At 48.8% G+C, this 13,728-nt stretch overlaps 1 protein-coding gene across 1 annotated transcript in view; it reads right to left on the reverse strand.

Moving 5' to 3' along the window:
* Positions 1–13,728, reverse strand: part of TRAM2 (translocation associated membrane protein 2) — a 75,236-nt gene that overhangs the window by 12,734 nt on the left and 48,774 nt on the right. Inside the window, exons 3-4 of the mRNA XM_037054818.1 lie at positions 5,423–5,532; positions 4,810–4,926 (exon numbers count right to left, since the gene is read on the reverse strand). Of these exons, the coding sequence (XP_036910713.1) occupies positions 4,810–4,926; positions 5,423–5,532 (227 nt within the window). The remainder of the gene's footprint in view (positions 1–4,809; positions 4,927–5,422; positions 5,533–13,728) is intronic.

A 13,728-nucleotide genomic window follows, 5' to 3' on the forward strand; every position in this document is an offset into this window, starting at 1 on the left:
GGGGCCAGGGTGTTCCTGCCCCGTGGGAGCCGGAGACGGTGCCTTGGGAGGTGGAGCCTGAGACCCATGTGCAAAGTCTGGGCCCTTAAAGGGTCACCACCTCGGAGAAAGAGTAGACCAGAAAGAGTCTGACGACCATCGCAGGGAGATGAAGAAGATGTCTGCTCATCCTGGGCTAAGGATGAAATAAAAAACACTCTCCCTTGAACATTCATTGTCTGAGGTTTGCTTTCACATGAGTCGGGAGTTCAAATTTACGCCACTTGTGCAACCAGGACCAGCAGTGTGCACAGTACTGGGGCTGGCGATACCACTGGGGCACACGAGATGGCTTTTCAGTAACATGACTAAGACCTGAGCGGGGCCACCAGACTCCGGGTCTGATACCCACAGGCCCAGCTGCCTCGGTAAGGCAGAAATAAACGGAGCTGGCGGCCTCGATGGGGAGGTTGAGAACCTCGCTCGTTCACGCTGGGACTAAGGGAAAGGGCCGGCCGTGCTCAGGAGGAGGCCAACAGGCGGTAATGAGAAGCACTCCGGTTTCCGTCCGTCAGATCCTCCGTGTACTTTCCAGAGGGGCCGAGCCCCCCACCTCGGTGGTACTAAATGCCCTGGGACATTTCCAGTAGATGCTTCAGCCCCAGTCCCCCAACCTGGGGCCTCATCAGCACAATGACCTGACAAGTCTGATCAGGCACACACACCAGAGTAGTCATGGTGTCTTCGACGTGAAGGAGCCGGTCTTACCCCAAACCCTCACAGCTGCACTTCTGGCCTCTTCTCACTACCACCACCCTTTCTCCCCCAGTCACATACAGACTGGGGCGCAGAGGTGGGAGGTTCTGGGGCACTTGGGGTGAGGTAACACTTAACTACACTCACAAGGCTACTATCCACCCCTGCCTTGACCAAACATCGGCCCTGGGCCACAGCGAAATGCCGTCTTCCACTCTCTACCTCACTCCGTGGACATCACAGAGGTGAGAAGGTTCCTTTCTAGAGGAAGCATCAGTGTATTTAAGGAGGGAAATGGTACCACTGGGACGGAGGTGGGAAAGGAATTTCTGCCCCAGAAAAGACTGGCCAAGCGAGGTAGCACTGGGAGAAATCAAAGCCCAGCTGACCTTGTGATTTTAAACAGGAACCGCCTTGGCTTGGCCCCTTCACTGAGGAGAACAGGAGGTCAGAACTCTGAAGACAGCAACCGGAGAAAAATGCTGCCTGCTTGCGAATGTCCAGTCCTTGGGGACTGTGCAGGAGGAGGTGGGGGAGGAGAGCAGGGGGAGCCTGAGGACAAATGACTCACTGCCCTGGGAACAGCCTTTTCCAGACCTTGGGCCAGGAAGCTGCCTGAGGGGGGCCTGGGGCTGGGGCACCCTCTGAGCTCAGGCACGCCAAGGACCCCAGGGCCCAGGAGACTGAGTGCAGCAGAGGGAGCACCTTTAACCCACCTTGAATCCCACCCACCAACAGGCACCAGAGGAGGGGCTGGGGAGCTCTCGGAATCCTTTGTTCTCTTCTGGGTCTTAAAGGTCAACCTATGAGCTAATAAGCAAGGCCTGAGCAAACTGGAGCCACGTCTCCCTTTCTCCCAGCAGCCTTCCTTTACGGTGTGAGAACAAGAAGAACCACAGAACAGCAGAATCCAGTCACAACACAGCTGCCTGACTCAGACACACCGTACAACTCCGTCCTCCAGGAGCAGCCGCCGCTCAAGTGCTACTCTAAGCGAATAGCAGAAATCAGCCCGGACCCCAGCACCAGCATGAAAGGGGTTCCTTCTACCAGGTTCTCAACTGGGCTCTGGGGTGAGGTGTTAAAGTGTGAAGCCAGGCACAGGAACAAATGCTCACCACCCTGCTCTCCTCAGTAGAGAGCGAGTGAGTGAGTGAGTGTGTGAGTGTGAGTGTGTGTGTGTGTGTTCAGTCCTGACCACCAGAGAGCAGTTCAAGGGTAAATTAAAAGTACAAGGTTGACATTCTTATAAACTTGTTGGTCGGTGCGGCCACACTCCCATCACACTGCCTGTCTACAAGCAGAGAGAAACGTCTGAATCAAACAGCAAAATAAAGCTGATTATTTCTGGAGGAAGAGATCTGGGGTGATTTTTTGCTTTCTTTTTTCAACTTTTATGTATGGCTTACTTTTTAAAAAATAATCATCTATGATGTTTATTTAAAAAAAACCCATTACTTTAAAAACTGCCAAAGGTTGGAACAAGGAGATGCATTTGGTAGCTCATTCATTCTCATAACAAATATTGAGCGAGCAGCTCAGGGTCCACAGAGCAAACACACACGTGGACACGGAAAGCAGCACAGCGATGGGCACACTCCAGAAATCACAGATGAGGCAGGGGCGGCCTCTGCGGGGGCGACATGTAGGTTGAGACTTGGAGAGCAGACAGGAGCTGGCCCTGGGATGCCAGGGGACGGAGCATCTGATCAGAAGAGCCACAGAGCAAAGCCCAGGAGGCAGGGGCTCCAGGAGAGTTAGAGGAGCATGGGAAGAACAGTGTGGCTGGGACCAGCAAGCCGAGAAGGGCAAGGAGGCAGGGCGCAGAGCAGGGCGGTCAGGAAGAGAATGACTTCCCTGCAAGTGGGGTGGGGACCTTTAAAAAGGAAAATACACGATTTGATTTACTTTCTAAAAAGATCCGTCTGGCTGAGCAGAAAATGGACTGGGGTAGGAGAGGACAGGAAACAGCCTCCTTCTAGAAGGAAGATGTACAGTGATCCAGGCAAGAAACCATGGTGGCTTGGATTGCAGGTCGGGGTCTCTCCACCTTGGCATCAATGACATTGGGGCCCAGATAGTTTCTCCTTGTGGGGACTGTCCCAGGCACTGTACAATGTCAGTGGCATCCCTGGCCCCCACCCACTAGATGCCAGTGGCACACTGCCAAATGTGCCCTGGGGCAGAATCTCCCCTGGAGAGAACTGCCAGACTTGAGGGTGGCGGGCAGTGTTGGTGGGAAGCAGCCAAGAGAACCCTAATGTGTTCTGGGGGTGGGATGGCAGGACCTGCTGAGGAACTGACTGTGGAAAATGAAAGAAAGAGAAGAAATCAAGGAAAATGTGTATCATAACATAAAAATATGGTTTAAAAAATGAGCTGTTTTCACTCCTTTTACAAAACTGCAGTTTCATTCCAGGTGGAGCAGTACAGAGGGGGCAGGTGAGGGCCAGGAGCACAAGGGTTCGGGGGTGGAGTCACTGGAACTTTCTGGGGTCCCCATGGTCTCCATTTCCTATGGAGGACGCTGAGTGGGGAACTGGCTGTCACCACAATAAAGCCTGTTATGAGGTTCCCCCAAAAGTGCTACATTCTCCCAGACTAATTAGCATCATCCTTTTCAAGCCCTTGAAGGCTGAGAGAAGCACAGACAGAGCAGTTGAGCATTTCACACTCTGGAAGGGGTAGTAACTTGGCTGTTGGCCTCCAATCTGGTCTAAATGTGTCACAGCTGTGTGCAGCGTTGGGGATGAGGTGGAAAGGGTAAAAGTGATTCATTCAGAGATGAGGCAATGCTCTGCTGAAACACCAGTTCTGCCTCAAAGCAGCTCAGGGTCTCCGGAGGCAGGCATGAGCCAAACACCAATTGCTAAGGACAGGTCTGAGACCCCGAGTACCTAGACTTGCTAGGCCCGGATGTGCGCTGCACAACAGCAGGGGGTGCTACTCACACAACCACCTGTAGGTCCGCCCCCTGGGACAGGGTAACGTGACAGCCCTGCTCGGGAACACAGACGTCTTAGGTCCCGCATTTGAAATGCCTAGTGTTCTGTTTAAGATAAATGTTCTGGGATTAAATGATAATGGAAATAAAAGCGATGTACAAAAGAACATGTTGACGTCTTTGAGAATATGAACTGAATGTTCATCTCTGGAGGCAGAGTTCCTCAGGATGTGAAAGTTCATCACTGTCACTGAAGAAAGAAGAGGAAGAGGGAGGCAGTGACGGCAATTTCTAAAAGGTCACACACAGGGCTGCTGAATTTTCTAATCCCAGGCCTGGGTTTCTCATAGGACAATTCTAGCTCCTGAGAAAGAGACCAGGCTCAGACCAGTGGTGCTCCAGGCTGGGCCTGGGGGTGTGGCGAGGGGATGCTGATTAAACACTTCCCAGCAGGGACAGGCCGGGTCTTGTTACAGGGAACCCCAAAGGCCGGTCCACATTGCTTTGTCTAAAGAAACTCTGCTGTATCAGAGGTGGCCTAAAATGAGTCCCCGTGTGTCGACCGGGAGGTAGATAACTGGCCTGGTCCACCAGGCTCCTGCGGGAATGGCATTGACTCTCACAGGATCCGATGGGTGTGCGGACAGGGGTGCTGGCCTTGTGGGCAGGAGGCCCATAAAAAACACAAAGTGCACTGGACTCAGAACCAGATCTGGGTCCAAGCCTGTCCCTGCTACTTCAAAAGTGCCCGTGGGTGCACTTCGAAGCTTGAGCACTACCCATAACACGGGTGCCCGAGTGAGCACACCCGGTCTCGTGGGAGAGTGTCTGCAGGAGGGCGCTGCCACACGATGCCGTGCTCCCTAGATGCGCAGCGCCGTCAGAGCGCCCTCGCGTAGTAACTGTGACCAGTGTTTAGTTTTAGGCAGGATGGCTCTCTCCAGCTATAAAATGGCATTTATATTATTTGACCTCCATCTCACCAAACCATGAGGAAGTAAAAATAGCTTCAGTTCTAAGAAAAGGCCCCCAAGTGTCCACACTGCTCCTCACTCATTTCCTTCCCCACTCAGCCCTTGGCAGTCACTTCATCGGCGACCCAAGAGGAGCCACGAGCAAGGACCACTCACCGTCACCACCACGTAGAAGCACCATATCATCGAGCTGAGATGAAAGACAACCAGCTGTCCAGATTCGTTGAACTTGCTGTGTTTGACCTTAGAGAGATGAAGTCGTTTGCTGATTTTCTAAAGAATGAAGAGAATCCCACATATTAATATACAAGTGTACTGATAACGAACAGGTAAGTTTCAAAGTCCTGCTTCTTCCCATGAAAAGGCTGAAGTCTGAAGTGAGCTGTAATCCAAGGTATTTAATGTAAGGCAATTGTGTGCATATGGTGCTTAGTCTAAAGCAAGCATTTTGAGAAAGCAGCAAGATTAATGTCCTCAGCCTAGACATAAAAAACACACCCTCCAACCAAACCATGTATGACAGGCCACACGGAGCTGTCCTGTCGGAGTTCAGCCAGCTCTCTCCTGTGTAGCAAATATTGCTGTATGCTGGCTACAGCAGCCTGTGACAGGGCCAGAGACCCAAGTGTGGTGAGAGGCATCTAGTCGACAGGACCAACCAGGGCAGGAAAATCGGGGGTGAAGAGGTTCAGAGCTCCTCCAGGGTGAGTACCTGTGACCCAAGGCATCTCCCCAGTTTCTGACTTCAGAATCTGGACATATCACTTACGTCTAAAATGTACTCCTGAACCAGAGCATGCAAGACGACGGTGATGAAGATGTAGAACAAGACTGTGACCAGGTCCTTCGGCCCGTAGTGGTAGTGCACGGTCTCGCTGTCTGAGGAGGTAATAAGAGCCAGGTCAGCATCCCCGGTGTGAGCAAACTCTCTGGGACCCCGAACTGAAAGGAGATCTGAAGGAGAATGTGCCCTCAATGCTTCCTTTTGGCTATAAACCTTCGCCTCAGAAGAAAGGGTTCTTCCCTAGAATCCTGCCTCTGGACCCGACCCTTGCACAGTGCCAATGGGAAGGGCTCAGGCAAACGAAGCAGACCCAAATTTGGGAGGGCTCCATCCTGAGTCTGGGCAGGAGGGCACCGTGGTCCCAAGGCAGGAGCTGGATCACTCCCTGGCTGCGTGACTACAGAGAAGTGACAACCTCTCTGAGGTGCAGTTTCCTCCCCTGTAAAACGGGACTGTAGTTACACTTCACCAAGGAAGCACAGCACAGGGGTACGAGCATCGACTCGGAGGTCTGCGCCGGTGCCTCCACTTCCTCATCTGTAAAATGAGGGGAACGGCAGTTTCTGCGTCGCATGGTTACTGGGAGAATTAGATGACTTGATAAGTATAAAGTGCTCAGAACGGTAGCTGCAGCAAAGTAACTGCTATACAGGTATTTGCTATTTTTGCTGTTGACACCGACAGAATTACATTATTGTGAGGATAAGACGAGATAATTTTGTAGGCAGGGTGCTTATCACAGTACCTGTAACCATGGTAAGCAAGCAATAAAGGGTAGTTTATTAAAATATTATTTGACAGTAATCAATTCAAATCCCAAATATATAAATCTTATAGAGCTTGGCTAGTCTTATAGAGCCTCCTTCTTCCCGGGCACAGGACTCACACCTGCGTTTGAGTCAGCAGGCTGAGGGTTGCCAGGGTCTGTGAACGTGGGTCTGGATTTTTGCTGCTGGTAAGTCCCCTCCCGCCAGCAGACGCTCTGACCACCTTCCCAGCAGTGCTGCATTCTCGCTGAGTCACACGCATGAGCCATCTCTCTTTGCTGAGACGCAGGTACCAGAAGGTAGATGAGTTGCAGGGAGGCCACAGAACAAAGCAGACCCGGCTCTCTGAGAGTTGACCCACAGCATCAGCCACCCTGGACTGGGAGAATGTGAGAGTGGGTGGTCATGAGGGGGCGTGGGGGCAGCACGGGTAGGGAGCACGTGAACTCCGAAACCCAACAAACTTTCCTTTTTCCTCTCCCTCCTCCTTTCCACAAAGACCTACTCTGTGAGAGGCACTGGGCTAACAGTCAAAATGCGGATAGAAGACACGGTCCGGCTTCAAAGCGCACAGACCATCAAGGAGATGGACCAATGAATGTACTGTTACCCAGGGACAGGAATGGATACCAAAGGCAGACAGATCGACACAGGGAGCCAAGGCAAGTGAAGGCCTGCCTCGGGAGGGTGAAGGTGGTGAGGTAGCAGGTCAGGGTGAATAGGAATCCCAGGAATGAACGGGCACAGTCAGGTGGTGATGAGGGGCACCCTCGGCAGGGGAGGCAAAGGATGTGGGGAATGAGGCCCTCATGGGTGGTAAGGCTGCTGTGAACGGCTGGGGTGCCACATGAAAGGGTGTGGGCTCTGTCCTGAAGGCTAAGTGGAAACACCAGAGAATTCGAATTCAACAGGAATATAATCATATTTGGGTTTTTGGAAAGTTTCTCTGGCAGCAATGAACAGCACCTCACCTAAAGATAAAGGCCCCAGACAAGGAGCTGTCACCATGATGCAGGTAAGGAACCACGAGGGCAGGAGAAGAGTGCTGGAGGGGGACGGACAGGGCTGTCAGCGCCAGAGAAGGCAGAAGACTGGATGGCCGCCCCTCCGAAGGGGCTGAGACCGGGGAGGGGGGTCAGGCTCTGAGAACCTGAGAAGACTCTGGTCCTGGAGCAGCAAAGGGAGCAGGGCTCTGCCTCTTCTTTCTCTCGTCCATCAGTGAAGCTCAGATTACATTTCCTCCGCGTTTTTCAGAAGGGAGGATCAAAGGAGACTAATTAGATGGCAGCATATTTTGAAACCATAAAATTACTACACACATGCAAAGTTTCATCATAAAGACCAGCATTTTCAAGCAAAATGGAATTCCAAAGCACAGTCCAAAAGCAGTGAAATGACACTTGTCGAGACCTCAGATTTCTCGTTTTAAAGCATATATGGGTCACCTACCACTCCTCACAAGTGCCATGGTTCCCGGGATGTGACCACAGCCTTAAATCCTTCTTGAAACAAGAATGAACATGTGAAATGATATATTCTTCTGTTCCTTTGCTATTGAGAGCGACAGGCATGCCTGATTGTTCAGCAACGAACCACAAGCAAGGCTCCATGCTGGGCACTGAGGAGACGGCAATGACAAGGTGGGGGCGGCCCTGCCCTTCGGGAGCGTACAGGTCCACAGCAAACTCTCCTGCCCTGGAAATCCAGAGGCCAAAGAACGCGACAAACATGCAACCACCTTAAAAAATGGCAAATAGATATTTCTCCCGAGAAGACATCTCAGTGGGCAACAGGTACATGGAAAGGTGCTCAGCATCATTATCATTAGGGAAGTGGAGATCGAAACCAGAGTGAGTGGCCACCACACACACACATTAGAACGGCTACAACGTGACCGGAAGGGAAGCAACAGAAAATAACAAGTGTTGGTGAAGATGTGTATGAATTAGAATCTTTGTGTGTTGCTTGTGGGAATATAAGATGATACAGTCACTGTGGAAAACAGCATGGGGGGTTCCTCAAAATTAAAAATAGAACTACCATATGACCCAGCAATTCCACTGCTGGATAGATACTCAACAGAATTGGAAGCAGGAGCTTGCAGAACTATGTGTACACCCAGGTCCACAGCAGCATTATCCACAATAGCCAAAGGTGGAAACAACCCAAGAGTTGATCAACAGATGAACAGAAAAACAAAGTGTGGTATATAAATATTTAATAGAATATTATCGGCCATAAGAGGAAATCCTGGCACATACTACAACACAGATGACGCTAGAGGACACTAGCTAAGTAAGCTAAGCCAGTCACAGAAAGACAAATACTGTATGATTCCGTCACATGGAGATTCTGGAGCAGTCGAACTCACAGAAACAGGAAAGGGAATGGTGGTGGCTGGGGGTGGGGTAAAGAGGACTGGAGAATCGCTGTTTAATGGTACGAGGTTTCAGTTTTGCAAGATTGGTTGCCCAACAATGTGAGTGTACTTAATGCGACTGAACTGGACATACTGAAATGGTAAAGATTGTAAACTTTATATTTTGTGTGTTTTACCACAATTTAAAACAAACACAAGTGCCCAGATGTGATTAAGCGCTCTGACAGGGAGTGCGGGCTGATGGTGAGATGGCCGGGGCACAGCCTCAAGGAGAGCGGTCGAGGAGGGGCAGGGAGGGCAGGGTGGGGCAGGCTGCTGAGGGAGAGGGCCATGGGAACACGGGCCCCCTTACAGGTCATGGCAAAGTACCTGAAAGGCAGTGGAAAGCTACTGAAGGACATCAGTTCCATACACATTTATGTCCATCCCTCTCCTGCCACATGTTGAATGGGTTAGAGAGACAGGGAGAGCAGTGAGAAGGTGCCTGCAGGGACTGCGGGCCACGGGGTGGCCGGGGGTGGCCGGCGCTAGGACCGTGGCAGAGCGGTGGAGAGAAGACCAGTTTAGAGAGATGTGGGAGATGAGATCAAACGAAGCAGCTGATAGACTGACTGGCTGTGGGGAATGATTCTAGATTCCTTCAGGAATCTCATCTGTAATCTGTAGTCCTCCACGGTTTCACAATTCTCCAGCGTGTGCTGTCTTGCTCGATCCTCAGAATCATCTCACAAGGTGAGCAAGGAAAACGGGTGAAGAAAGAGGATTCAGAGAGTTAAGGGAAATGGGCCGTTTCTTAGGTCTCCCAGTGTCCAAAAGCCATCTTGGGGTCAACCCAACCCCCTCGTGTCCTCCCCAGGCCCTGAGTCCTCACTGGTAAAAAGCCATTCCTTCGACCCGTGTCCTGCAATCCTAGCAGGCAGCATCATTCCGGACAGCCCAAAGCCGTGCTCTGATTCGTGAACACCATCTCTATGCTTCCCTTTGTGTGGTATCTTCCTTCTGATCAGAACAGGAAAGTAAATTGATTTTTGACCCCCATCTGCTTTCAACACAGCGATGGAGATTGAAACTTTGTGTTTTTCTAGGAGGCACAAACAAATTAATGCTTTTGATTTTTCTCTTTTAAAATTGTTGGTTGCTCATTCGTTTTTACAAACACCCCCTCCCTACCCAAGTTTGAGCTCCCACTCTGTAAGCACTGCCCAGTCTCACGTGAGTTCTCAGAGAAGAGCAGCGGTTTGGCAGTAATGCGTCATTTTTTCAGACGAGCAAGCATCAGCACATCTCCAAGCTATTCGGCCACAGAGGTGATTCTGGGCACGAGCCACAGCCGACAGAGACCACCAGGAGGGTAATGATACAAAGGAGCAAAGTGGTCCAGGTGTCTGAAGGTAAACCCTCGCCACACAGAGGACTGCTGCATTGAATAAGAATAGTCTTTCTTCCCTAGTACACTTTCCACTGCTTTTCCTCCAACGTATCGCCCCCTTGGTCTACCTTTCTTATTTGTACCTGGAGAAAGGAACAAGTTTAAGAAATATCCACTTTTTTAACCTTACTAAAACAAAACCAACAGTTAAAACTGGGATAAATGGAAACAGACAGTCTCCATGTTAGGGACACACTAGAGAGGAGCAGCGACTGTGGAAAACTGCAGATGGAATGTCCCAAGGGGCTAAAGGAAGGGGTGGGGAAGGTGCTTCTCAGCCACTGTGGCCATGGGGAGGAACGCAGCCCAGTGTGGCCAGATTCCCAATATTTCAAAAGCAAAGACAGAGACCTTTCCATGAAATCATCTGATTTTAAAATATTGGTGACTAATTTAAAAACTTTCAAAACACTGTATGGGCCAACACCAAACTGGCCAAAGAAAACACATCTGAAGCCAACTCCGACCACAGGCCACAATTCACACTCCCCGGCCTAGATGGCCCACGACACCTTTCTAACACCACTATTCTATGAACCGTCTTCCTCCCCCACCCGCCATGGAGCACATCGGTGAGCCCTAGTGCAGAAATTCGTCTAATGTTAGAAGGCACCTTCAATTTCAATACCAATCTTCCCACTATAGAGGAGTTATCCCACTGCCACCACAAGGGACACTTGCATTGTTTGAGCACAGCTTCAAAGGACAACTTAAATAATCAATAAGAGGCCTTGGTTGTTTTGACGAGCTCTGTCACCAGCAGTCCCTTTCTGGGAGTAGTGTTCTTACTGACCTCCTATTTTGCTTCCTCTGACTAAAAAGATGTTTTTCTGTTTCCTTTGGTGTCACCTGTAAGCGCTTCTCCTGCCTGCCTTTACATGTTCCGATCTTATCTCGTCGAGGCTGTGCAGGCTCTGCCCTCCTCCTGCTACCTGAGCTAGCTGGCCACCACCTGGCGTGCTTTTCCCATTCCTTAGAGTCCGAGCATCTGCCAACGAGGCTCCTGCCTCTGACTGAGAAACTGGTTGTTTAAATAGCATCAGTGCACAACTTAGATGCTTCTCTCCTGCCGAGGTTCCTCCCGAAGCCCCACAAACCTGCATTTGGTTTCTGTGCTCACAGCCAATTCTGCTTTCATGTTTCTTCAAATCTTTTACAATATATACAGGGTGCAACAGAAGTAAGGACTGTTTGAGTGGTTGGCAGGGTAATACTATGGGTGTAATAAACTATAGTTTTAATTTGAACATTTCACCTAAAATGCCATGTGGGGTGCTTGAGTGTGATACTGATATGTTACAGAATTAAATGCTTATAATTTTGTAATAAAAGGGGGCATTACCTCTGCCGGACCCCTGTATATTTATATGAATCTGAACTTAAGTGTGAAAAAACCCCACCATTAGCAAAATCAAGAGGCAAATAATCACCTAGGAGGAAATATTTACAATTCGGATCATACACAAAGGGCTAATCTTGCTGATATGGAAGGAGCTCCTAGAACTTGGGGATAAAAAAGACAGAATGGGCAAAAGATATAACAAGATAATTCACAGAATAAAAAAAACACAGACGGCCCTTATACATTTAAGGAGATGCTCAACCTTTCACAGAAGAGGAATGCAAATTAAAACTACATTGAAATATCACTGACTTCCGCCAAGATGGAGGCATAGGTGGAAACACTGTGCCTTCTCCCACAACCAAGTTTGAATAAAACAAAGGTTTGGAGAAACAAAGACACAACCAAAAGACAGAAAATTGAATTATATGGAAGTCCGACTACATCTAACCGTTCAACGGGGACGGCACGAACAACCCGGAAGATGGCACAAGAAGAACTCAAAGTCCAAGAGCCAATAACTCTCAGCGACCAAGAAATTGCCAGCCTCTCAGAAGCACAATTCAGGACACTATTTATCAGGATGCTCACAGAACTGGTAGATTATAGTCACAAATTAGAGGAACAAAGTCACAAATTAGAGGAATATATGAAGGCTAAACTAATTGAAATGAAGGGAGATGCACAGGAAACCAATAGTGATGGAAAGGAAACGGGGACTCAAATCAATGGAATGGACCAGAAGGAAGAACAAAACATCCCACCAGAAAGGAATGAAGAAATGAGAATTCAAAAAAATGAGGAGAGGCTTAGGAACCTCCAGGACATCTTTAAACGTTCCAACATCCGAATTATAGGGGTACCAGAAGGGGGAAAGAAACAGCCACGAGTGGAAAACATATTTGAACAAATAATAAAGGAGAACTTCCCCAGTCTGGCAAAGGAAATAGACTTCCAGGAAATCCAGGAAGCTCAGAGAGTGCCAAAGAAGTTGGACCCAAGAAGGAACACACCAAGGCACATCATAATTACATTAGCCAAGACCAAAATGAAGGAGAGAATCCTAGAAGCATCAAGGGATAAGGGGACAGTCACCTACAAAGGAGTACCCATCAGACTGTCAGCGGATTTCTCAAAAGAGACCTTACAGGCAAGAAGGGGCTGGAAAGAAGTATTCCAAGTCATGAAATCCAAAGACCTACAGCCAAGATTGCTTTATCCAGCAAAACTTTCATTTAGAATGGAAGGACAGATAAAGTGCTTCTCAGATAAGGTCAAGTTCAAGGAGTTCATCATCACCAAGCCCTTATTATATGAAATGCTAAAGGGACTTATATAAGAAAAAGAAGATGAAAAATATGAACAGTGAAAGGACAGCAAACACACAGTTATTAACAACCACACCTAAAACAAAAGCAAACCAAGAGGACAGCTAGATCAGGAGTGGAACCATAGAAATGAAGAACACATGGAGGGTTAGAAACAGGGGAGTGGGAGGAGGAGAAGGGGGGAGAAGGCACAGAAAATAGCATAGATGGTAGGTAGAAAATAGGTAGTGGGGAGGGTGAGAATAGTGGGGGAAATATAGAATCCAAAGAACTTGAGACACGTGGTTATAAACTAAGGGGGGCAGAATGGTGGGGGAGGGAGGGTGCGGGTGGAAGGGATTGAAGGGGGGGAATAGAACAACTGTAATGGTATAATCGATAAAATATATTTTTAAAAAAAGAAAACAAAGCAATTATTATAGCAATTACTATTCATTGGGTACTTCATTTATTCAGTAATAAATAAATTACATTTAATAGCCACAAAAAAAAAGAAATATCACTTTATACATTATCACACTGGCAAAAACGCAGAACCCAACAACACACGCTTGCTGAAGCTATGGGGAACCAGGCCCTCTCCACACACTGCCAGTGAGCGTGCAAACAAACCATCTCTTTGGAAGTGCAACGTGGCAGTTTTTATGGAGATTACAAATGCATTGGCCCTTTGATGTGGAAATGCAGATATTCTACTTCCGGGAATTTATCTTACAGTTAATACCTGCTTTGCTCAAAATAACATGTGTACAAGGCATGTGCTGGGTTTAACAATAAACTAATGGGAACAGCCCTGGCTGGTGTAGCTCAGTGGATTGAGCTCGGGCCTGCGAACCAGATGATTGCAGTTCGATTCCCAGTCAGGGCACATGCCTGGGTTGCCGGCCAGTTCCCTTCATGAGAAGCAACCATACATTGATATTTCTCTCCTTCTCTCCTTCTCTCCTTCCTTTCCCCTCTAAAGATAAATAAATAAAATCTTAAAATAAAATAAAATAATGGGAACAAACCAAGTTGTTTTCCTCTACTGGGGACTAGTTACATA

Source organism: Sturnira hondurensis, unplaced genomic scaffold, assembly GCF_014824575.4.
Source record: "Sturnira hondurensis isolate 20B ecotype Veracruz unplaced genomic scaffold, ASM1482457v3 Scaffold0000880, whole genome shotgun sequence".
Taxonomy (NCBI): Eukaryota; Metazoa; Chordata; class Mammalia; order Chiroptera; family Phyllostomidae; genus Sturnira; species Sturnira hondurensis.